Source organism: Phycodurus eques, chromosome 2 (genome assembly GCF_024500275.1).
Source record: "Phycodurus eques isolate BA_2022a chromosome 2, UOR_Pequ_1.1, whole genome shotgun sequence".
Classification (NCBI taxonomy): Eukaryota; Metazoa; Chordata; class Actinopteri; order Syngnathiformes; family Syngnathidae; genus Phycodurus; species Phycodurus eques.
In genome coordinates, this window is record NC_084526.1 from 35,316,086 (window position 1) to 35,340,390 (window position 24,305).

At 46.7% G+C, this 24,305-nt stretch overlaps 1 protein-coding gene across 5 annotated transcripts in view; it reads left to right on the forward strand.

The window, feature by feature from the left end:
- Positions 1 to 24,305, forward strand: part of apba2b (amyloid beta (A4) precursor protein-binding, family A, member 2b) — a 74,274-nt gene that overhangs the window by 38,678 nt on the left and 11,291 nt on the right. For 4 of the 5 annotated variants that reach the window (XM_061670497.1, XM_061670500.1, XM_061670502.1 and 1 more), the window contains exons 2-6: positions 636 to 1,111; positions 6,509 to 7,551; positions 15,954 to 16,034; positions 16,715 to 16,754; positions 17,209 to 17,354. In XM_061670497.1, the coding sequence (XP_061526481.1) occupies positions 676 to 1,111; positions 6,509 to 7,551; positions 15,954 to 16,034; positions 16,715 to 16,754; positions 17,209 to 17,354 (1,746 nt within the window). In that variant the 5' untranslated portion in view covers positions 636 to 675. The remainder of the gene's footprint in view (positions 1 to 635; positions 1,112 to 6,508; positions 7,552 to 15,953; positions 16,035 to 16,714; positions 16,755 to 17,208; positions 17,355 to 24,305) is intronic. The other variant, XM_061670501.1, reaches the window with a different exon arrangement.

Below are 24,305 nucleotides of genomic sequence, written 5' to 3' on the forward strand. Positions count from 1 at the left end.
CCCTCACAAAATCAGCCAAACTGTGACATTTGGCTGATTTTGCCTGCTATGACTGTGTGCCGCGGCCTCTTGTAAATCCTCTCGAGTGGCCAAACTGGTTATTTATTATTACTTAATATCAACCTGTGCAGGGCATTAGTCTATGTTGTCAGCTCTGAAGCACTCATCCATTTTGATATTTGCACAAATTTACCAAGTGGTTTCTTTAATATTTTTTCTGGCCGCTCATTTAAAAAAAGTAGAAGACCGTAGTGACCCAATTCCTGGGATGCTTCTCTATGAAAAATGAGCAAAGCAAACGCCAACAGATTTGAATTTACATACAGTATGTCTCTGATAGAGTGAGTCTATGTTTTCATTTTAAATTGAGGTTAAATCTGAATCCTATAGTGTTCAGTTATCACATTAGTCCAATGGTTTCAATGTACATTGGCTCGCTGCTTGAGGATTTAAAGTCAGATTTTGCTGGTCTGATAAGGTATTTATTTCACTTTAGGTTTAGTATTAATTTCTCCCAGTCTATTCCAGTTTCTTACGTACAGTATACCCATAACAACAAAGACTGTCTCAGATGTTTTGCTAAAGTGGAATTTATTTATCATATCTTTGCATTTGTGTTTCTTTTTATGTCTTAGGAGCTAACCATAACAATGCATATCCTGTAAACCACCAAATATGGCTCAAAGTAAGAGGCCAGGGACCTACAGTGTGACTCCTCCAATCCCGACCTCCTGTCCCACAGCTCATCATACAGAGTCATGTGATTTGAAAGCCATCCAACCGAGGCAGCGGCCAGCTCGCTACCCCAAGGAATCACATGTGCCAAAGCCCCTTCCTCGTACCTGTAAGGCACATTATTCCTCTCTCAAATGTGAAGATGTGGTTCCCAGCTGTCCAGAAGTGGATGTGGATGCAGATGTTGAACTGAAACAATATAACAATCAACCTGCTGTAGAATTAGAGGACCAGAGATCCACAATACCCTCGACGTCTGAACATGAGCATGAGCAAGATAACCACAACCAGGCAGACCTTCATGACAGCCTGGATGATGACTCCTGCTCTGACTACATTAACAACACTTCAGAGGACGAGGAAGACTATGATGACGGTAAGTGATTTTTATCAGTGAATATGACGAGTGTAAAAATTTATTTTAACCCCATCAAGTTGGGCCTAATGGGTACAGGCCCGGGCCCAACAAGCGTTCGTCTTCGAGCCCCACTTCCAGGCCTTGCTCCAGAGGGGGGCCCCGGTGACTCGCGTCTGGGCAAGTGAAAACGTCCTCCTGTATTTTTAAATATCATGGGGTCTTTGGAGCCGTGCTTTGTCTAGATCCTCACCTAGGACCTGTTTGCCATGTGTGACCCCTTCCAGGGGCATAAAGCCCCAGACAACTGTAGCCTCTGCAACATCATGGGGACATCAGGGACAGTGCCTCTGGATTGGCAGACCGGGGTCACACTCCTCAGCCTCCCCTGGTAAGGTCTATTCAGGGGTGCTGGAGAGGAGGGTCCGTCGGGAAGTCGAATCTCAGATGCAGGAGGAGCAGTGTGGTTTTCGTCCTGGCCATGGAACAGTAGATCAGCTTTACACCCTCGGCAGGATCATCGAGGGTGCATGGGAGTTCGCCCAACCAGTCTACATGTGTTTTGTGGACTTGGAGAAGGCGTTCGACCGTGTCCCTCGGGGGGTCCTGTGAGGGGTGTTTTGGGAGTATGGGGTACCGAACCCCCTGATATGGGCTGTTCGGTCCCTATATGACCAGTGCCAGAGTTTGGTCCACATTCCCGGCATTAAGTCGGACTCGTTTCCGTTGAGAATTGGACTCCGCCCTTTGTCACCAATTCTGTTCCTAACTTTTATGGACAGAATTTCTAAGCGCAGGTAGAGGGGTCCGGTTTGGTGGCCTCAGTATTGCATCTCTGCTTTTTGCAGATGATGTGGTTCTGTTGGCTTCATCAAGCCGTGACCTCCAACTCTTACTGGAGCAGTTCGCAGCTGAGTGTGAAGCAGTTGGGATGAAAATCAGCACCTCCAAATCTGAAATCATGGTCCTCAGTCGGAAAAGCGTGGGGTGCCCTCTCCAGGTCGGGCATGAGCTCTTGCCCCAAGTGGAGGAGTTCAAGTATCTTGTGGTCTTGTTCACGAGAAGAATGGAACGGCAGATCGACAGGCTGATCGGTGCAGCGTCTTCAACTACCGGAGACAAATTCCTTGTGTGTTTTGGACATACTTGGCAAATAAAGATGATTCTGATTCTGATTCAATGATGCATACTTTGTATCGGTCCATTGTGGTGACAAAGGAGCTAAGTCGAAAGGTGAAGCTCTCAATTTTCTGGTCGATCTATGTTCCTGGGCACACCTGTGGTCACGAGCTGAGGGTCGTGACCGAAAGAACAAGATCCCGGATACAAGTGGTTTACGCCGCACGGTGTCCAGGCTCTCCTTTAGAAATACGATGAGAAGCAGAAGCTTGATCATCCGGGAGGGGCTCAGAATAGAGCTGCCGCTCCTCCGCATCAAGAGGAGTAACATGAGGTGGCTCGGGCTTCTGATTAGGATGCCTCCTGGCCGCCTCCCTGGGTGAGGTGTTCCGGGCACGTCCCACCGGGAGGAGACCCTTGGGATAACCCAAGACACGCTGGAGAGACTATATTTCCCAGCTTGCCTGGGAACGTCTCGGGATCCCCCCAGAAGAGCTGGAGGAAGTGGCTGTGGACAGGGAAGTCTGGGGTTCCCTGCTAAAGCTACTGCCCCCGCGACCCGACCTCGGATTAGCGGAAGAAAATTGATGGATGGATGGATGGGAAGTCAGTCATATTTTCTTAAGAATTTCTCCTTGTTGGTCTGTCGGTCATCAGATTACTCTGCTTAAATATTTGTAAGACGTTTTGCATAATTTGAAGGTATCTAGGTTTCAAACAAAGGAAATTCATAGTAGTAAAAAAAAGTTAATTCATTCATATTTATCACACAACTGAAGTGCTTATCTTATTTGTGAACTATTGGGACAAAGGTTCTTGGCATTGTTGAAGTTGAGCAGTTTAGAATGTGTATCTGCTTCCTTCACATGAAATCTGAAATTATATTCTTCTCTCATTCAACGAGTCCTAACAACCGATTTTGAGGCAGTTCATTCTTTGGAGCAAGTGTTACAACATACAAACACAGTTTATTTGAGGTAATACTTGATCGTCGATCTGAGATCTCATCTGGCTCTGCTACTTCAGAGGTATACAATATTTGATGTTTTACCTACAGTATTTTTTATATTTGTTTATTTTTTCTAATTTATTTTAAACGTGGGATTGAGGAAACGTGGTCCCTAGATTCATTTTCCGAATTAAAATATTTTTGTTGTTGTTGTCCATCCAATTAATGCATGTTTTTGGGATGTGGGAGGAAACCAGAGTGCTGTTGTTGTTGTTCTTTTTAAAATTTATTTATTTATTTATTTTACACATATGGTAGGGGAAACATGCGGCCAGCGCCCACACTTCAAGTTGCCCCTATCATAGGCGCAATTTAAGAGGGGGGCAAGGGGGGTCAGTGACAGCCAGGAAGAGGGGGAGGGAGAGTCTGCAAGGGCATGCTGAAGCATCTTTATTGGCCAAGTATGTCCAAAAAACACACAAGGAATTTGTCTCCGGTAGTTGGAGCCGCTCTAGTACGACAACAGACAGTCAATTGACAGAGAACACTTTTGAGACATAAAGACATTGACAAAAAAACAGTCAGACAAAATACAGTAGCATAAAACAAAGCACAGGTTTTAGTCCGATAAAGTATATTTAAATATTGTAAATGACTGTACAATATGCACAGTGGGAACATGAACACTGTGCTATACTGTACTTAGTAATTCAATTAAGATGTATTCCACATAAAAGTTAAATAAAAATTGTACTTGAATAAATGTTTGAAAACAACAACAAAACATTTGTCCTCCCCACCTTTCACATCAAGGTTACACCACTGGCCCCTAGAGTTTCCTGTACCGTAACAGAGTTTTAAATTGTAAAAAAAATACCATTCACCACTAGATAGCAGACATCACTTACTACAGTGCCAGATCTTCTCTATCAGGGAAGAAGACTGGTGACGCCATGATTAAAATTAGCAGGAAGAGAAAGTAATGACGCAATGGTGAAAACCAGCAGTAAGAGAAAACGCAACCAAGAAAATTGCATTCCCATGTGGCCCTCTGGTAGCACTGACAACAAATTGTTGCCCCCGCCATCATTTAAATTGCCCATCTCTGTGTTAGAGCATAATAAGTCAAACACCTCCTTTTAAAAAAAAAAAAAACTTTTAAATCTAGAATAAGAATATTGAAAATTGGCACTGAATTGTAGAACAATAAAATATCTTAGATAAAAAATAAATAAATAAATAAAACAGGCGCAGGCTCTGTTCTTCTGAAAGTGCTGGAGACAAGCCCTTCACCTGTCAATGAAATACGTTCACTGTAGTCAACTACTGGCTGAAATACGTGTGCCGGTGCGGTTATAGTTAACAAACAGTTGACTTTCCCGTGTGTGCATGTGTGTGTGTTATGTGAAGTCTAACACACACAACGCCGAGCGAGATGCTGACGTTTTAAGTGACCCCGTCACGGTTGTGCGAACTCCTTACCTCGCTAGCCCGCGAGCTAACGCGCTAGCGAGCTCCTTACCGAACGTAATAAACAGTTAACTTTCCCTTAAGTATCTCTTTAGTTTGGATCGCTGAATGAAGCAAGGCTATGGATTTGGTATTGGAGTGGTCCAACTTGCTGTCGGCACAACAGTGAGAAGAGTCCGGAAAAGCTATCGTGTCCATTTTATTTATCGAACGCTAAGTCAAAATAGTAATATCATGACAGGCCTAATGCTGGCAATAGCTTGGTTTACATGGAACCTTTATTCTGATTATTATTGGTTTAGAAGCCCAAACTGAATGAAAATGCTCCAAATAAACACCTCAGTCAGAATAAACCAGCCGAATACGAATGGAATTTTATTCATTTTCACAGGGGTAGAATATTCCTTTTGCCAAACCGATCAGAAGTACATTTTTGCTATGTGTACCGTCATTCAGAATAGAGCCGTGAAAAGCTCTGTCTGCACATGGTCTGTCTTGATTGAATGCACAATGGCATCACCGTTTACGCATGGCGTAACTATGGCAGCTCCCGACGGAGCTCGTATGCTACGGAGATCTTGTTTTTAACTACTTAGATATTTTTATCAAGCATTTTTTAAATAAACGTACAAAAACACTCCCAACTACTGTACTGATTGGATGGCGGACCTCCATCCTGATAAATGCCGTGACAGTCACGACAAAGTGCGCATGTCACACGGCTGTCCCGATTAAATGTAGCACACATGTATACACCCGATCTGAATAGATCATGTCACATGTAAACAGTTGACTAGAGATCTTCAATCGGAATGACAAAAATGTCTTCATGTAAACCTGGCTAATGTGAAACGCCTAAGACAGGCTAATGGAAATTACTATAGATGTTACGGTAATTATAAACCTTCAAACAAGTGCTACTTTATCAAACATGGAACAGTATTACATACAAACAGAGCATGCAACAATCCTCACAGGCTTATATTCTCTCTGCTTTGTGGTAACAACAAATATTAAAACAACTCTAAATTGCCCGTCGGTGTGAATGTGAGTGCACGTGGTTGTTTGTTTGTATGTGCCCTGCGATTGGCTGGCAACCAGCTCAGGGTGTACCCCGCCTCCTGCCCGATGATAGCTGGGATAGGCTCCAGCACGCCCGCGACCCTAGTGAGGAGAAGCAGCTCAGAAAATGGATGGATGGATGGTTTCTTCACATCATTAGCCACAAGTGTGATCAATTTTGAGTTGCTGTGTTTATGTTGAGACACCTGAGCATTGAGTTTCACCTTTCCTACCTATGCTTACCATTATGCGACACAAGTGCATCACAGTTGAAAATGTGTTTCAGTGGGTGAAAATATGTTTGCAAGTTGTGTCTAACTTAGTGAAAAGTGTTTAGGGTTCTACCAAAACAGTGATCAATTCAATAAGTGGTTTCAGGGCACTGATGATTTGGTTCAGACAATAGGGTTTTGTGTTTTAGCAATTGTGAAATACTGTAATTATTGTGCATCTTTTGCAGTAGACCTCATTGCCGCCTAGCATTTTCTTGCACAAATTGGTGCTACTCCGAATGCACACAAGTTCTGACTTATCTGTAAACTGTAAAACCCCGAAAACGATTGCTTGATTTTTGCAATAAAGTATTGTGTTATTCAGTTTACATACAGTAGCAGGTTTCTAGGTATACTTCTCATGTATGTTTGCCATGTATGTTTTATTTTCTTTGGATAAAGGGAGATATTGTGTTGATACAAAATAGGAATGTTCAGCCTTAGCAGAGCGCGCTACTGAGTCCCTTTGCAATGGTTATGATTCCACTCTTTCTTATACACTATAGGTAATAAAGCATACGTGTTTGTGATCATTAACCCTTCTAGGACTGGCAGAGGAGGATGAAGGTGTTACTTACTACATCCGGTACTGCCCGGAGGATGAGAGCTACATGGAAGCTATGGATTGCAGCAGCCAGGGAGACTGCAAACACGGTCACGAGCGGGTCTGTATTATGCAGCCAGGTGAAGCCCACACCGAGTGCCAGGAGGCAGTTGAAGGGTGGACTGAAGAGGGAGACACAGAGGTGAGAGAGGAGGAATGGGTGGAAGATGAAGAGGAAGAAAGTGGCGCCAAAGAAGAGTGGAGAGAAGAGGAAGAAGGCATGAGAGAGGCATGGAGGGAAGGAGATGAAGAGGGTGGCGAGGAATGGAGAGAGGAGGGTCCAGGCAGGCAAGAGCAGTGGGCCGGTAGTGGGAGGCACAGAGAGGAGGAATGGGCTGAGGGTGAGGGGGAGGTACGCTGTGAGGTGGTGGAGCAAGATCCAGATGAACAGATATACAATGGACGACCAGAACCAATCTTGGACCATAGCCATCACAATGACCACCAACAACAACCTGCCATGAAAGATGACCTACACACTTGCCAGCCTGATGAGGAGGACGAGGGCGATGCAGAAAGCGAGGAGTACTGCCCAAATGAGGAAGAAGATGAGGAAGGAGATGAACATGAGAGACATGAAACTGCCTATACTGGAGACTACTATGCCCCAGAAGATAATGGCAACTCTGTGCATGTCTCTCCCTTCCCAGGCCGCAAGGTGCTAGTGGTCGAGGGGGAGACGGGTGAGGAAGCAGAGGAGGACATTGACCAAATAGTTGCTGAGATCAAGATGAGTATGAGCATGGGTAGCCTAAGTAGTGGTACTGACCAAAGCCCAGAAGAAATGGCACAAGACCCACCCACTGGTGACTACCTTCATGCCAAGCCCAACACAGCCACCTACCCATTAGCGCACAACCACCATGACAGCAGACCCAAGTCCCTTAACCTGCCTTCTGTGCATCATAACAACCCAGACCTCCAGAGGGGCCTCAAGATACAACCACATTCCCCAGAAGATCGAGAGCGATGGCAACAGGAGCAGGTGAGCTGTGTGCCTTTTTACCTATTATAGCAACAGCTTCTCTTTGGGCTTATCACATCAATCAAAAATAAGAAGACAGTCTGCCTGGTTTAACTGTGTTTGGAGGAGAAGCTACTTGCATGTTGGTGGCAATTGTTTTTGAACGCATAAAACCCTTTAAAAGAAAATTTAAAACCTCTTTTTTAATACCCTTCTAATTTATTCCCTTTTCCTCTCCAAATATATTTAACAGTACTTCAAGTACGAAGGACAGCATACTAAATGTAGGAACTTATCAACAAAAGCAATACAGCAATGCATAGTACAAGCTCAGTAGTTGTGCACAAATGATATCCATCATCCATCTTTTTGATGGCTGTCTGGCATAGACACTTGCCTTGGAATATAATGGAAGAGATTGTGGCTTGGAGCAAGTCGTGGGTTACAGGGGAAATGTTTCTCATCGCTCCCCAGAAAATAGGTGTATCCTTCCCCCTCCCCCATGTTGCTCAATTTGTCCCTGTCCTTGTACCCTGCTCTTAAGGAGTATCATAAATATGTGAGGGGCCGTTAGGGACATTATTCAGGATTAGCTCTCACACTTACTATTCAAAGGCTTTCACACACACACAAACTACTGAAAGGCTCTCATGTGGACTACTCAAACACTCTCATACACACGAGTCTTGCTCTCATTTACACTACTCAAATGCTCTCATTAACACTACTCAAATGCTCTCATTTTACTACTCAAATGCTCTCATTGACAGTAGTCAAATGCTCTCTTTTACACTAGTCAAATGTTCTCATTGACACTAGTCAAATGCTCTAATTTACACTAGTCAAATGTTCTCATTGACACTAGTCAAATGCTCTCATTTACACTAGTCACATAGCAAATAAAAAAATTCCCCATATTGAGAAACTAAAATATAACGTCAAACGAAATAGTGAATTTATTGACTAGTGTACTGTATACAGTTGTCATGAACGGAACAGAGGCTAGGACCCAAAAATGCAAGACTCCAAAACAAATGGACAGTTTCCAAAAAGAGAGGTTTAATAGACGGGCATAGGTCGGTACACGGGCAGGCAATCCAAGAAGGGCAACAGTATCCAAGAACATGAGGCAAAGAGGCAAGGTCGATAATCGGAACAGGGTCAAAGTCTTACTGTGAGTCTGTGACAAGGAATGCTGGAACGTGACGACAAGGTACAACGAACTGGCAACGAGTGGGAATGGGACACGAGGTTAAATACAATCGGTAATTAGGTATGAACGAGGCACAGGTGGTGAAGATGCTCACAGGAGCAGGTGTGTGAGAAACGAGAGAGAGGAAGACAAAACCTGGAACACACGCACACACACACACACACACACACATGACAGTACCCCCCCCCTTAACGGCCGGCCCCAGACGGCCCTGGGGCCCCTGGATGCGCAATGTGGAAGTCCCGAATGAGCGAATCATCCATGATAAACGCAGACGGTACCCATGAACGTTCCTCAGGCCCATAGCCCTCCCAGTCCACCAGATATTGAAACCCCCTCCCCCTCCGACGAGACGACAACAGCCGCTTCACAACGAAGACAGGGCCCCCATCCACAAACCGGGGGGGAGGAGGGGGCCTGGAAGGCGGGACCAGAGGGGACTCCCGGGCTGGTTTGAGTAGGCTGACATGAAAAGCAGGGTGGACCCGCATCGACCTTGGGAGCCTCAGCTTCACGGTGACAGGGTTGATGATCTTTGTGATAGGGAAGGGCCCAACGAACCTGGGAGCGAGCTTCTTGGACTCCACCCAGAGTGGAATATGTTTGGTCGAGAGCCAAACTCGCTGACCCACTTTGTAGTTCGGGGCCGGTGTCCTCCGACGGTCAGCAGCGGCTTTGTAGGACCGTCCCTGGCGCAGCAGCATCTGTCGGGCTCGCTCCCAAGTCCTCCTGCAGCGTCTCACCAAGGTTAATGCCGCTGGAACTGTGGACTCAGGGGCTATGGCAGGAAACAGAGATGGTTGGTAACCATGCACAACGTGAAAAGGCGATAGACCAGTGGATGCAGAGGGGAGGGAATTGTGGGAGAATTCGACCCAAACCAATTTCTGAGACCAGGATCGCGGATCCTGTGAAGAGAGACATCGGAGCCCCGTCTCCAGGTCCTGGTTCAGCCTCTCGGTTTGGCCGTTGGTTTCAGGATGAAACCCAGATGACAGACTGAGGCTAGCACCTATGAGATTGCAAAACTCCTTCCAAAATTGCGAAATGAATTGGGGACCCCTATCAGACACCACATTCTTGGGGAAACCATCGAACTTAAAAACCTGATTAATCATCAGCTCGGCAGTGTCTTTAGCTGAGGGGAGTTTTGGAAGTGCAATGAAGTGTGCCATCTTAGAGAACCTGCCAACAACTGTAAGAATGGTGGTATTTCCTTTCGAGGCCGGTAATCCTGTCACAAAGTCTACGGAAATGTCTGACCAAGGACGTTGTGGTATTGGCAGGGGTCGCAACTCCCCAGAAGGACGTTGATGAGAGGGCTTGTTGGCAGCACATACCTGGCAAGCATTGACATAATCAATAACATCCCTCCTAATATTAGGCCACCAAAAGCGCTGTTCGACCACTGATTGAGTCTTGGCAATGCCTGGGTGACATACAGTGCGGTTCGTGTGAGCCCAGTGGAAGACTCTTCCCCTTAAGGTCGGAACCACATAAAGCCTGTTTTCAGGGCAATCGTCAGGGCTAGGAGTGTCTTTCAGAGCCCCTTTAACCGCCGTTTCAATGTCCCAAACAAAAGCGGAAATAAGTATGACTTGGGCAAAATAGTCTTTGGGTCGGACAAAGAATTCTCTTCGGAGAAAATGCGTGACCAAGCATCTGGCTTACCATTTTTAGAACCGGGTCGGTAGGATAGCGTGAAATTAAATCTAGTAAAGAACAGAGCCCATCTAGCCTGCCTCGCATTTAATCTTTTAGCAGTCTTAATATACTCAAGGTTCTTGTGATCTGTCCATACTAAAAACGGAGTCTGTGCCCCCTCTAGCCAGTGCCTCCACTCCATCAAGGCCACCTTGACGGCCAGCAGTTCACGGTCACCAATGTCATAATGTTTCTCAGCTGGGGTCAGTTTTTTGGAGAGAAAAGCACAAGGATGTAATTTATCATCCTTGAGAGATTTCTGGGAGAGCACTGCTCCTATTCCGGCATCAGACGCATCGACTTCTACCACAAACTGCTGTTGGAGATCTGGCAAAGTAAGGATGGGAGCGGAGGTAAAGCTCGACTTAAGTTTTTGAAACGCTGCCTGACAAAGCGGGTTCCATGCAAAAGGTTTGTGTGGCGAGATAAGATCATGCAAAGGAGAGGCTATAGAACTGAAATTCCTGATGAATTTTCTGTAGAAGTTTGCGAACCCTAAGAACCTTTGTACATCTTTGCGTGACGTGGGAGTAGGCCAATTAATTACTGCATCGACTTTGCAAGGGTCCATTTTGACTTCACCTTGAGCCAGGACAAAACCCAGAAAAGAAACTGACGCCTTGTGGAACTCACATTTCTCAGCCTTAACATATAGTTGGTTCTGCAGTAACTGCTGCAAAACAGAGCGGACATGAATAATGTGAGTCTCCTCATCCGGGGAGAAAATCAAAATGTCATCCAAATAAACAAAAACATAAACATTCAGCATGTCACGCAGGACATCATTGACGAGGTTCTGGAAAACAGCTGGAGCGTTAGTAAGCCCAAAAGGCATTACCAAATATTCATAATGTCCTGTTGGTGTGTTAAATACTGTTTTCCATTCATCCCCCTCCCTTATTCTGACTAGATGATATGCATTTCTTAAGTCCAGTTTGGTGAAAACCTTGGCTCCGTCCAGGAACTCAAAGGCGGTGGAGATGAGAGGAAGAGGGTACCTGTTTTTTACAGTGATATCGTTGAGACCCCGGTAATCGATACAGGGTCGCAGGGTCTTGTCTTTCTTGTCCACAAAGAAAAATCCTGCTCCCGCAGGGGATGAAGATGGGCGAATGATCCCGGCTGCCAGTGATTCCTCCACGTACTCCTTCATGGCCTTGTGTTCCGGCCCTGAAAGAGAGAACAACCTGCCTCGTGGGGGTGTGGTTCCAGGCAGCAAGTCAATAGCACAGTCATAAGGTCTGTGGGGTGGAAGGGATTTGGCCTTGGACTTGGAAAAAACGTCTTTAATATCCTGGTAACGGGTGGGCACTTGAGATAAATCAGGATCCCCAGATGGGGTCTGTGGATTGTCCTTAGAAACATGACCCTGAACATCACATGGCGGCTTGAAACAGTTCCGGGCGCAATTGCTGCCCCATGACATAACCTGCCCAGAGGACCAGTCAATGTGGGGGTTATGTAATCTCAACCATGGGTTCCCTAAGATAAGGTCCTGATTCATGGCATCAAAAACATGAAAACTAATGCATTCCGAGTGAGAATCGGGAAATGTCAATGTGAGTGTTTGAGTGCGGTGAGTGATTTTGCCCATAAAACTGCCGTCTGCAGCATAGGTGTTGCGGTGGCGTTTTATTTCAAAGGTTCTAAGGTGCATACGTTTAACGAGGATGGAGTTGAGTAAGTTTTGCGTCAGAACCAGAGTCAATTAATACAGGTGTATGAATTTCTTGATCAGGAGAGCATAGTGTCACTTTAGGAAGAACCCGTGTAGGGTCTTCCTTCATCAAATTCAGACTCACCTCTCCCGTGCCCTTGCTACCGGCAACTTTGACGTGACAGTTGCTCACGGAATGACCCAACTGACCGCAGTAGAAGCACCGCCCTACCCTCAGCCGGCGTTGACGTTCCTCAGGGGAGAGACGGAACCTGCCCACTTGCATGGGTTCCTCCGTGGGGACGTTAGCCAGTGGGCTGAGACCGGAAATAGGGGATCTGCCTTGGTTTGGCTGGTCACCGAGGCTTGTCCTCAAAGTGCGCGGTGACGCAGCCTTCCGCCGATCTCCATCCAGCTCACGATCCAAAAGCCTCTTGTCGATTTTTACAGCGAGAGCGATGAGAGTGTCCAAGTCGGTCGGCAGGTCTAGCGGCACTAAATGATCCTTGACGGCGGGGGATAGTCCTTGAAAAAAGGCATCGAGTAGCGCCCGATTATTCCAATGACTCTCAGCTGCTAGAATGTGAAACTCAATCGCTTAACACCCTGCGCATGCCTTGTCGTAAGGTGACAAGGGAGCGAGCTGCCTCACGATCAGGAGTGGAAAATTGAAAAATTTGCTCCATAGTCTTTACGAAAAAAGCCCATGAATGACACGTGGTGGAATTGCGGCTCCATTCAGCAGTAGCCCACGCCTCCGCACGACCAGTCAGGTGGGAAATGACGAAAGCGATCTTTGCCCGCTCGGTGGGGACGGCAGCTGTCTGGAGCTCAAAGTGGAGTTCGCACTGCGTGATGAACGGCTTAATGTTCCCAGAATTTCCCGAGAACCTCTCCGGTCGAGAGAGCTGTGGGACAGACAGCAGCGGAGGTGGCAGGTGGCTGCATGTTGACTGTTTCACATGGAAATACCGTGGCGGTATTGGGTGTGGTGCCAACTGGTTCCTTTTCTTGGATAATTTTCATAAGAAGTTCAAACTGTGAGGCCACCTGTCTCATCATATTGTCCTGATGTTCGTGACGACAAGGTACAACGAACTGGCAACGAGTGGGAATGAGACACGAGGTTAAATACAATCGGTAATTAGGTATGAACGAGGCACAGGTGGTGAAGATGCTCACAGGAGCAGGTGTGTGAGAAACGAGAGAGAGGAAGACAAAACCTGGAACACACGCACACACACACACACACACACACACATGACAGTACCCCCCCCTTAACGGCCGGCCCCAGACGGCCCTGGGGCCCCTGGATGCGCAACGTGGAAGTCCCGAATGAGCGAATCATCCATGATAAACGCAGACGGTACCCATGAACGTTCCTCAGGCCCATAGCCCTCCCAGTCCACCAGATATTGAAACCCCCTCCCCCTCCGACGAGACGACAACAGCCGCTTCACAACGAAGACAGGGCCCCCATCCACAAACCGGGAGGGAGGAGGGGGCCTGGAAGGCGGGACCAGAGGGGACTCCCGGGCTGGTTTGAGTAGGCTGACATGAAAAGCAGGGTGGACCCGCATCGACCTTGGGAGCCTCAGCTTCACGGTGACAGGGTTGATGATCTTTGTGATAGGGAAGGGCCCAACGAACCTGGGAGCGAGCTTCTTGGACTCCACCCAGAGTGGAATATGTTTGGTCGAGAGCCAAACTCGCTGACCCACTTTGTAGTTCGGGGCCGGTGTCCTCCGACGGTCAGCAGCGGCTTTGTAGGACCGTCCCTGGCGCAGCAGCATCTGTCGGGCTCGCTCCCAAGTCCTCCTGCAGCGTCTCACCAAGGTTAATGCCGCTGGAACTGTGGACTCAGGGGCTATGGCAGGAAACAGAGATGGTTGGTAACCATGCACAACGTACACACACACACATGACAACAGTAGTGTATGAAGGCAGCAGAACAGTGGTGAGGTGTGGTGTAGGTATGACAGAGGAATTTAAGGTGGAGGTGGGACTGCATCAGGGATCAGCTCTGAACCCCTTCTGTTTGCAGTGGTGATGGATAGGCTGAGAGATGAGGTTAAACTGGAATCCCCATGGATCATGATGTTTGCAGATGATATTGTGATCTGCAGTGAAAGCAGGAAGCAGCTGGAGGTTAGAGTTAGAAAGGTGGAGGCATGCACTGGAAAGGAGAGGAATGAAGATTATGTGCATGAATGAGGCTGCAGGGAGAAGAGATAGCGAGGGTGGAAAACTTTAAATACTTGCGGTCAACAGTCCAGAGAAATGGTGAATGAGCTAAGGAAGTGAACAAACGGGTTCAAGCAGGTTGGAACGGGTGGAGGGAAGTGTCAAGTGTGTTACGTGACAGAGTTTATAAGACAGTGGTGAGGCCAGCCATGATGTACAGCCAGTGGCACTGGAGAGACGACAGGAAGCAGAGCTGGAGGTTGTGGAAATGGAGATGTCTCTCTAGGAGTGACCAGGTTGGATAAAATTAGAAATAAGCTGATCAGAGGGACAGCCAATGTTAGATGTTTTTTAGACAAAGTTAGAGAGATCAGACTTCAATGGTTTGGACACGTCCAGAGGAGAGAGAGTGAGTATATTGGTCGGATGAAGAGGAGGGAGCTGCCAGGCAAGAGAGCTAGAGGAAGACCAAAGAAAATTGATGTAGTGAGGGAAGACACGAGGGCAGTTGGTGTTAGAGAGGAGGAGAAAGACTTACATGGAAAAGGATGACACGCTGTGGCGACCCCTGACGGGACAAGTCGGAAGGAAAAAAAGAGAAACATGTTAGTTGTGTATTTAGGATTAAAGTAAATTATATTTGAAAAACTGTTGTTTCCCACTTCATACGAATGTAAATTTGTTCTTCATTTGGTGTCAAATGAACATTTGTTAGTTTCATATTCATTTGCATATGTATTGTTCATGGTAGAAAGTAACATATTAGGGTAAACTAAAAAGGGAAATGAACAGTACCAGCATGTAAACAAGGATGTAAACAGTTCACCCACAGATATACAGTTCTATCTACGTTCTTCCTGAGGACTAAAGCAAAAAATGTTGCATATGGTTGCCTTAATTATACAAATAGTGAAAATATCACAGATGGACGTGTGTAATGTACAGTGTTTTGGGAATGTGTACAGTTTTATAGAGTGACATGGTTTTTAGCATCGCATCGCACTGAATAATCCCAATCTCATTAATGACTGTTTGCACAACTGAGCTACAGAACACACTGAACACTAATCAGGTTTTTAGCTCTCATTTTGCAAAGGAGGCTACTAATGTCATATATGTACTGATTTATTGCAGCTCCGTTTGCTCAACAACATTGCCTGTTTTGCTGAATCTCACATTTCTGCTTGTCATCTCTGCCCTCCCCATGAGGAGCAGGTTTATTGGCAAGAGCTTCATTGGTGCCATTAATGGTTGAATGTTAATAAGCAGTTGTGCGTAGCAATATAGATGTATCCCGGGGGAGTAAAGATAATCCGCTCCCTGTGTGATTGCGTGCTGGCTGCCCTACTTATAACCATTGTATTTGCTCAGAGCTGAGAAAAAAAATACAAAACTCAGTGAAGGGCAAGTAAAAGACAGCATCATTATGAGTCACTTCTTTTTCAAATTCGAAGAATTTATCGATTCAAATTGTATACAAATGTGTTGTATTCTTTAACAGTTTGAAGAGTTTCATCAGTGCTGTATTCTGAGGTACACTTTTTTCACTAAACTCATCCAGGTCTGTAGCAGGCCCAGGTACTTCCTCGAAAGCTTCCTAGCTACTGTTGTTGTGTCCTGTTCTATACTCTTCTTCATACCTGTTTGTTTGTGTTGACCTGCCAGGGGTACAGCAGTGCAGAGCAACCCAGAAAACAGCAGCGCTCTGACTTGAACCTTCCCCTGGAGAACAACAACGTACCAGATGTAAGATTAATTAATACCCTGCTGCGGTGTTTTCTGATTCCTGTGCACATTTGTCAAATTGACAAGGCCACTTAAAACGACAGATGTCGCCATTTTGATCTAACAATGGGCGTGCGTGTGACTACGTAAAAAAATAATTTTGTTGTTACACCTCAACACGTCCTCTGTTTATGCTTTGAGTGGATTTCTCATAATTGAGCTACGTGCCTGATTTTCTGGAAGCCGTATTTCAGTGAGGAGACAGTGGTTGTTTTCTCAACATGTTTTTGCCGTTGGTAGTCTTCAGTGAGCAGGATGTGGCCTGCAGGAATAAACTGAATAGTAATCATGTCACAACTCACAACCAGATAAGATTTCCCCTGCCTTCTTTGTAGTATTTATGTTCATCCAACTTCCACAGAAATGTGTGCAGGATTATTTATTAGCACCGTCTCTTGACGCGCACTTCTGTGTTCATGAACATAGAGACCACCATTTTTCATCTATCCATTTTGTACTGCTAAAACATTCACGGTCATGGTTGAGCTGAAGAGTATGCCAGCAGAGAAGAACCTTTGACATGAGGCAGACATGCTAACCACCACAATCATTCACAAAAAGCTGTCTTCGCTCAATATCATAATTGCAATACATTAAATTGTATGACATCATAATACTGTGTTGTTGTTTTTTTCTTATAGACCACCAAAAAAGTTGCGTCGTTCCCCAGCTTTGTTGATGGTAAGTTCATCTGTCTGTACACCTGCTGTATGTTGACCTCAAAGTAAAAGCAATCGCGTGGGGAGTCACTGAGCTCCACCTCCAGCCTATCCCACTGCAGGCCGGTTGAGCTCCTTCTGTGCTCTTTCCCTGCCTACTGACAGATATTAGCCCAAATGATGACCGAGGGCCTTATTAGCTGCCTGTCTGCTTCCTCGGATTTTGACAGTGCAACATGTCAGAGAGTGGCTGGCTGATTCACATCTACATATTACAGCCAGATTAATCTAAACCCAGGCTTCTTCACGCATCACACCTCCATCAGTTCCCAGCCAGTGGCCATCTCATTGCTCACACAATCTGTTATCGTGCTATCGCTACGGTCCTTGGCTCTGTTTCACCACACCCACACTGAACCTTGTCAGTCCATCCCAGTTGACTTCCAATTAACATTTCTCCTCTCTCCCTGGAATAGTCCCAGGACCCTGCGAGCCAGAAGATCTGATTGATGGAATCATCTTTGCCGCTAACTACCTGGGCTCCACTCAGCTGCTGTCTGAGAGGAACCCTTCGAAGAACATACGCATGATGCAAGCCCAGGAGGCAGTCAGCAGGGTTAAGGTACTCAAAGACACACAACATAAAAAAATAACAATCCGGCCTTGCCTGTGTGGAGTTTGCCTGTTCTTCCCGTGCCTGCGTTGGTTTTCTCCAGGTGCTCCGGTTTCAAAAACATGCGTAGTAGGTTAATTGAAGACTCTAAATTGTCCATAGGTATGAATGTGAGTGCGAATGGTTGTTTGTTTTTGTGTGCCCTGCGATTGGCTGGCAGCCAGCTCAGGGTGTACCCTGCCTACTGTCCGCAGTTAGCTGTGATAGGCTCCAGCATACCCACGACCCTAGTGAGGGTAAGCGGTGTAGAAAATGAAAATTGTATCTAAGAAAAAAAATATTCTCAAGTAATAGTTTTCAAACCTTTAATGCAAAAATGTCCTTCCCGTTAGGTGTCCAAAATAAAATTTTATGATTTTCAACAGGTTTTCTGAAGATGCTAATTACATTTCTGGATATACTGTATAGGAATTTTCTCTTATTGCTTATTATGCCTTTCCATGAAAACACAAATGCCTCTCAGTGTCTTCAGAGTTCTTTTTATTTGTTTGTTTCTTTTACAAATGGTCTTTCTTTTTCACTCAAACTGTCTTTACCGTTAATTTCAATGGAGAGAACCTCATTATGTTGTTGCTATACATAAAGAGATCTGTAAGCTCTGCGACTGGCTGGCGACCAGTTCAGGGCGTACCCTGCCTCTCGCCCAGAGTCAGCTGGAATAGCCTCCAGCACACCCGCAACTCGCGTAAGGATAAGGAAAATGGATGGATGGATGGATCTGTAAACTGAAGTAACAGGATGAGGCAGCCATTTTGCATTCACACAATAGCAGACAGCTCAATAAATGGTGTTATTTCTGAGATATGAATAAATCTGTATGAATTTGTGAAAGGTTTAGATTTTTTTTACAAGTGTCTTTACTGTTATCAACTGGTATAAAAATTACCCATATATAGTTAGTTATTGGTCATACTGAGAATGACAACATCCATCCATCCATCCATTTTCTGAGCCGCTTCTCCTCACTAGGGTCGCGGGCGTGCTGGAGCCTATCCCAGCTGTCATCGGGCAGGAGGCGGGGTACACCCTGAACTGGTTGCCAGCCAATCGCAGGGCACATAGGAACAAACAACCATTCGCGCTCACAGTCATGCCTACAGGCAATTTAGAGTCTCCAATTCATGCATGATTTGGGGATGTGGGAGGAAACCGGAGTGCCCGGAGAAAACCCACATGAGAACATGCAAACTCCACTCAGGCGGGGTCGGGGATTGAACCCGGGTCCTCAGAACTGTGAGGCTGACGCTCTAACCAGTCGACCACCGTGCCGCAGAATGACAACATTAATATATAATAATAATATGACATGCTTCAGTGAGATGGCGTCAAACACACGTTTTTCAGTGCTGATCAGTGATTATAGTACAGACTCAGACTAAACACTCAGTATGTTTACATGTAGAGTTGAGTTGAGTGACACTATAACTCAACCAAGAAACGTAATTGGACTTTTTTTGTTGACCTATTGCATCACCCCCTCCTTGAGCAGTCACCTTGTCGTGGTGGAGGGGTTTGTGTGTACCAGTGATCTGGTGTGTGAGGTCGAGAAGTTCCGACTAGATATAGTCGGACTCGCCTCCACACACAGCTTGGGCTCTGGTACCAGTCCTCTCGAGAGGGGTTGGACTCTCTTCCACTCTGGAGTTGCCCACGGTGAGAGGCGCCGAGCAGGTGTGGGTAAACTTATTGCCCCCCGGCTCGGCGCCTGTACGTTGGGGTTCACCCCGGTGGACGAGAGGGTAGCCTCCCTCCGCCTTCGGGTGGGGGGACGGGTCCTGACTGTTGTTTGTGCCTATGCACTTGTTTGTGCCTATGCACCAAACAACAGTTCAGAGTACCCACCCTTTTTGGAGTCCTTGGAGGGGGTGCTGGAGAGCGCTCCCGCTGGGGATTCCATTGTTCTATTGGGGGACTTCAATGCTCACGTGGGCAATGACAGTGAGACCTGGAAGGGCGTGATTGGGAGGAACGGCCCCCCCGATCAGAACCCGAGCGGTGTTCTGTTATTGGACTTCTGTGCTCGTCATGGATTGTCCATAACGAACACCATGTTCAAGCATAAGGGTGTCCACACGTGTACTTGGCACCAGGACACCCTAGGTCGCAGTTCGATGATCGACTTTGTGGTCGTGTCATCGGACTTGCGGCCACATGTCTTGGACACTCGGGTTAAGAGAGGGGCGGAGCTGTCAACTGATCACCACCTGGTGGTGAGTTGGCTCCAATGGTGGGGGAAGATGCCGGTCCGACGTGGCAGGCCCAAACGTATTGTGAGGGTCTGCTGGGAACGTCTGGCAGAATCCCCTGTCAGAAGGAGTTTCAACTCCTACCTCCGACAGAACTTTGCTCATGTTCCGGGGGAGGCTGGGGACATCGAGTCCGAGTGGACCATGTTCCACGCCTCCATTGCTGAGGCGGCCCGACCAGAGCTGTGGCCGTAAGGTGTTCGGTGCCTGTCGTGGCGGCCATCCCCGAACCCGTTGGTGGACACCAACGGTGAGGGATGCCGTCAAGCTGAAGAAGGAGTCCTATTGTCCCTTTTTGGCCTGTGGGACTCCTGAGGCAGCTGATGGGTACCGGCTGGCCAAGCGGAATGCAGCTCTGGTGGTCGCTGAAGCAAAAACTCGAGTATGGGAGGAGTTCGGTGAGGCCATGGAGAAAGACTTCCGGACGGCTTCGAGGAAATTCTGGTCCACCATCCGACGTCTCAGGAGAGGAAAGCAGTGCACCACCAACACTGTGTATAGTGGGGATGGGGCGCTGCTGACCTCGACTCGGGACGTTGTGAGTCGGTGGGGAGAATACTTCGAAGACCTCCTCAATTCCACCGACACGCCTTCCCATGAGGAAGCAGAGTGTGGGTTCTCTGAGGCGGGCTCTCCTATCGCTGGGTTTGAGGTCACCGAGGTAGTTAAAAAGCTCCTCGGTGGCAGGGCCCCGGGGGTGGATGAGATTCACCCGGAGTTCCTAAAGGCTCTGGATGTTTTGGGCCTGTCCTGGTTGACACGCCTCTGCAACATCGCGTGGACATCGGGGACTGTGCCTCTGGATTGGCAGACTGGGGTGGTGGTCCCCCTTTTTAAGAAGGGGGACCGGAGGGTGTGTTCCAACTACAGGGGGATCACACTGCTCAGCCTCCCTGGTAAGGTCTATTCAGGGGTGCTGGAGAGGAGGGTCCGTCGGGAAGTCGAATCTCAGATTCAGGAGGAGCAGTGTGGTTTTCGTCCTGGCCGTGGAATAGTGGACCAGCTCTACACCCTCGGCAGGGTCCTCGAGGGTGAATGGGAGTTCGCCCAACCAGTCTACATGTGTTTTGTGGACTTGGAGAAGGCGTTCGACCGTGTCCTCTCGGGGAGTCCTGTGGAGGGTGTTTCAGGAGTATAGGGTACCGAACCCCCTGATACGGGCTGTTCGGTCCCTGTACGACCGGAGTCAGAGTTTGGTTCGCATATCCGGCAGTAAGTCGGACTCGTTCCCGGTGAGGGTTGGACTCCGCCAAGGCTGCCCTTTGTCGCCGATTCTGTTCATAACTTTTATGGACAGAATTTCTAGGCGCAGCCAAGGCGTAGAGGGGGTCCGGTTTGGTGGCCTCAGTATTGCATCTCTGCTTTTTGCTGATGATGTGGTTCTGTTGGCTTCATCAAACCGTGACCTCCAACTCTCACTGGAGCAGTTCGCAGCCGAGTGTGAAGCGGCTGGGATGAGAATCAGCACCTCCAAATCTGAGACCATGGTCCTCAGTCGGAAAAGGGTGGCATGCCCTCTCCGGGTCGGGGATGAGATCCTTCCCCAAGTGGAGGAGTTCAAGTATCTTGGGGTCTTGTTCACGAGTGAGGGAAGAATGGAACGGGAGATCGACAGACGGATCGGTGCAGCGTCTGCAGTGATGCGGACTTTGTATCGGTCCGTTGTGGTAAAGAAGGAGCTAAGCCGAAAGGCGAAGCTCTCAATTTACCGGTCGATCTTCGTTCCTACCCTCACCTATGGTCATGAGCTGTGGGTCGTGACCGAAAGAACGAGATCCCGGATACAAGCGGCTGAAATGAGTTTCCTCCGCAGGGTGTCCGGGCTCTCCCTTAGAGATAGGGTGAGAAGCTCGGTCATCCGGGAGGATCTCAGAGTAGAGCCGCTGCTCCTCCGCATTGAGAGGAGCCAGATGAGGTGGCTGGGGCATCTGATTCGGATGCCTCCCGGACGCCTCCCTGGTGAGGTGTTCCGGGCACGTCCCACCGGGAGGAGACCCCGGGGTCGACCCAGGACACGCTGGAGAGACTACGTCCTTCGGCTGGCCTGGGAACGCCTCGGGATCCCTCCGGAAGAGCTGGATGAAGTGGCTGGGGAGAGGGAAGTCTGGGCGTCCCTGCTAAAGCTACTGCCCCCGCGACCCGACCCGGATAAGCGGTAGAAAATGGATGGATGGATGGATTGCATCACAAAGAGGTAAACTTGCAGAAAACTGCTGCCCTGCAATGTAGTTATTTGGACACTTACAGCTCTGTATATTTAGTATGTGCTGTACACAATGACATACCCCCGTTTTGTTAAGTGTGTTACACAATGATAGACAGCATTGTCACATCCAGCATTTGTCCATGTTTTTTTGTGTTACTTTTTTGGTATCCAAGCTTGGAGAGTCCATTCTGCTTTATGTATCCGTATATATCCATCCATCCATTTTCTATACCTCTTATCCTGTTCAGGGTCGCAGGAAGTTGCAGCCTATTCTAGTTGAGTTTGGGCAAAAGCTAGAATACACCCTGTATTGGCCGCCAGTTAATCACAGAGCACAAAAAGACTAAGATCCATTCACGCTCACATTCACACCGCCATTGAGTGGGAACTGAACCTATGCCACCTGCAGAGAAGTTCGGCATATGCACATGCAAGTGCATATACAGTTATATGTCCCTTGAAATATACAGTAAATGTAAATGCAAAGTGTAGATTGATATAGGCATTAAAACAAAATTGGGCAATTGGACCTGTAGTGGAACGCCAACTACAGTACATTGTTATTTTGCAGCAATTTACATGAAAGACAAAAAAAAGACTTAAAAAAAAAAAAAAAAGGTTAGTGGTCTAGGCCCATCAGATTAGAGTGGAAATAGCTGCGGCTGATAACATGAAAAGAACGATTGACAACTTCTTCGAGTAGAATGTTAAGTTAATGGCTGTTAAGTTTTTTTTTCAAAGCAAAGAAAGATCCTTTGCTCAGACAGAAATTGTCAACTTTGTAAATAGCTATCTTTAAATTATATTGTTCCGTTTGTGCAATAAATAAGCATAATCCTTTCTCTGACTATAGAATATTTTAAATGCGCTGATCATACACCAAGGCCCCACCGAGCACTGCCATGTCTACCACAAGTAAATTGTCAAACTAGGGGAAACACCATAACGTATATCCAATTTCAAGTAGTTTTCAAATTTTATTTTCAAATGTTTTTGAAACTATCAGACTGAATAGACAATATTAGAATAAAAGCTTTCACTCAGTCGTTAGGATGAAACAATGCCCTAGTGAAGGAGATGGTGTTCACGGTCTCTAATTAATAGCTGTACCGCAGTTAACACTCAGGGTTCTATTTTTGTAGACGCCGCATCTGACAATTTGGTAGCAGAAAGTCGGTCTAAACGTACGCTTGCTGGGACCACGTCCAGCGTGGTACAGCACGGGCAGACGGACAGATACGCGAGCTCCGCGTACGTGCGTGGTGAATGTCAGATGTATTTCATTCATAAATATGTGAACATATGTGAGTCATTGTAGAAATCAAAACATTGAATACATTTATTATTATTACTCATATTTGTTTACTATTTTTACTTTTATTATTATTATTATTACCACACCAGATTCACGCAAGTCAAGAAAAAAGTAAGAGTCCATTATATTTAACACAAAGCACAAAGCCCAACATATTTGTATTTTCAACGACCGTTCTTGTCATTATGCTGATCTACAAAATACACCCAATGTGTGTCATACTGAGCTAAAAGAAATAAGTCAAGTGTAAATTGAACCAAAGCCTTAGTAGGTTATTTATGCAGTTCTTTTCTGCATAGTTCTTACCATTTGATGTAATATTTATGTAGGTTTATCCTCATCCTCACTCACTCTTTCCTGCTCTCTGTCTCCTCCCTTGCCCTTTAGTGGAAAGAGCAACTCTCGGAGGGAAAAACCTTACCAAAAATAAAAACGAAAAAGGCTTCGTTCTTTTGAAATGTGCTCATACAGATGCAATAGATGAATTCTGGCCAAAAGTCCACTTTAACAGAGAATTATGGTCATTGGTAGAGGTTAAAGGAGAAATTAGGTCATCTTAAAAGAGTTAAATTTTGAGATGGCAAAAGTCCTATTCTTCTCCTATTCTTTTCGATTCTAGACTGATGAGTGTTGGATGTAAAGCAAGAAAAAAATCAGCAGCAGTAATAAAAACGAAAACTGCCTCCATGTTGATCTTATCAGTTTAAGTCAAAGATGATGACCCAACCAACTTTTATGAACAGAATTTCTAGGCGTAGAGGGGGTCCGATTTGGTGGCCTCAGGATTGCATCTCTGCTTTTTGGAGATGATGTGGTTCTGTTGGCTTCATCAAGCCGTGACCAGCGGCAAGCAAGCAGCTGAGTGTGAAACGGCTGGGATGAGAATCAGCACCTCCAAATCTGAGACCATGGTCCTCAGTCGGAAAAGGGTGGCGTGCTCTTTCCAGGTCGGGGATGAGATCCTGCCCTAAGTGGAGGAGTTCAAGTATCTTGGGGTCTTGTTCACGAGTGAGGGAAGAATGGAACAGGAGATCGACAGGCGGATCCATGCAGCGTCTGCAGTGATGTGGACTTTGTATCGGTCCGTTGTGGTAAAGAAGGAGCTAAGCTGAAAGGCGAAGCTCTCGATTTAC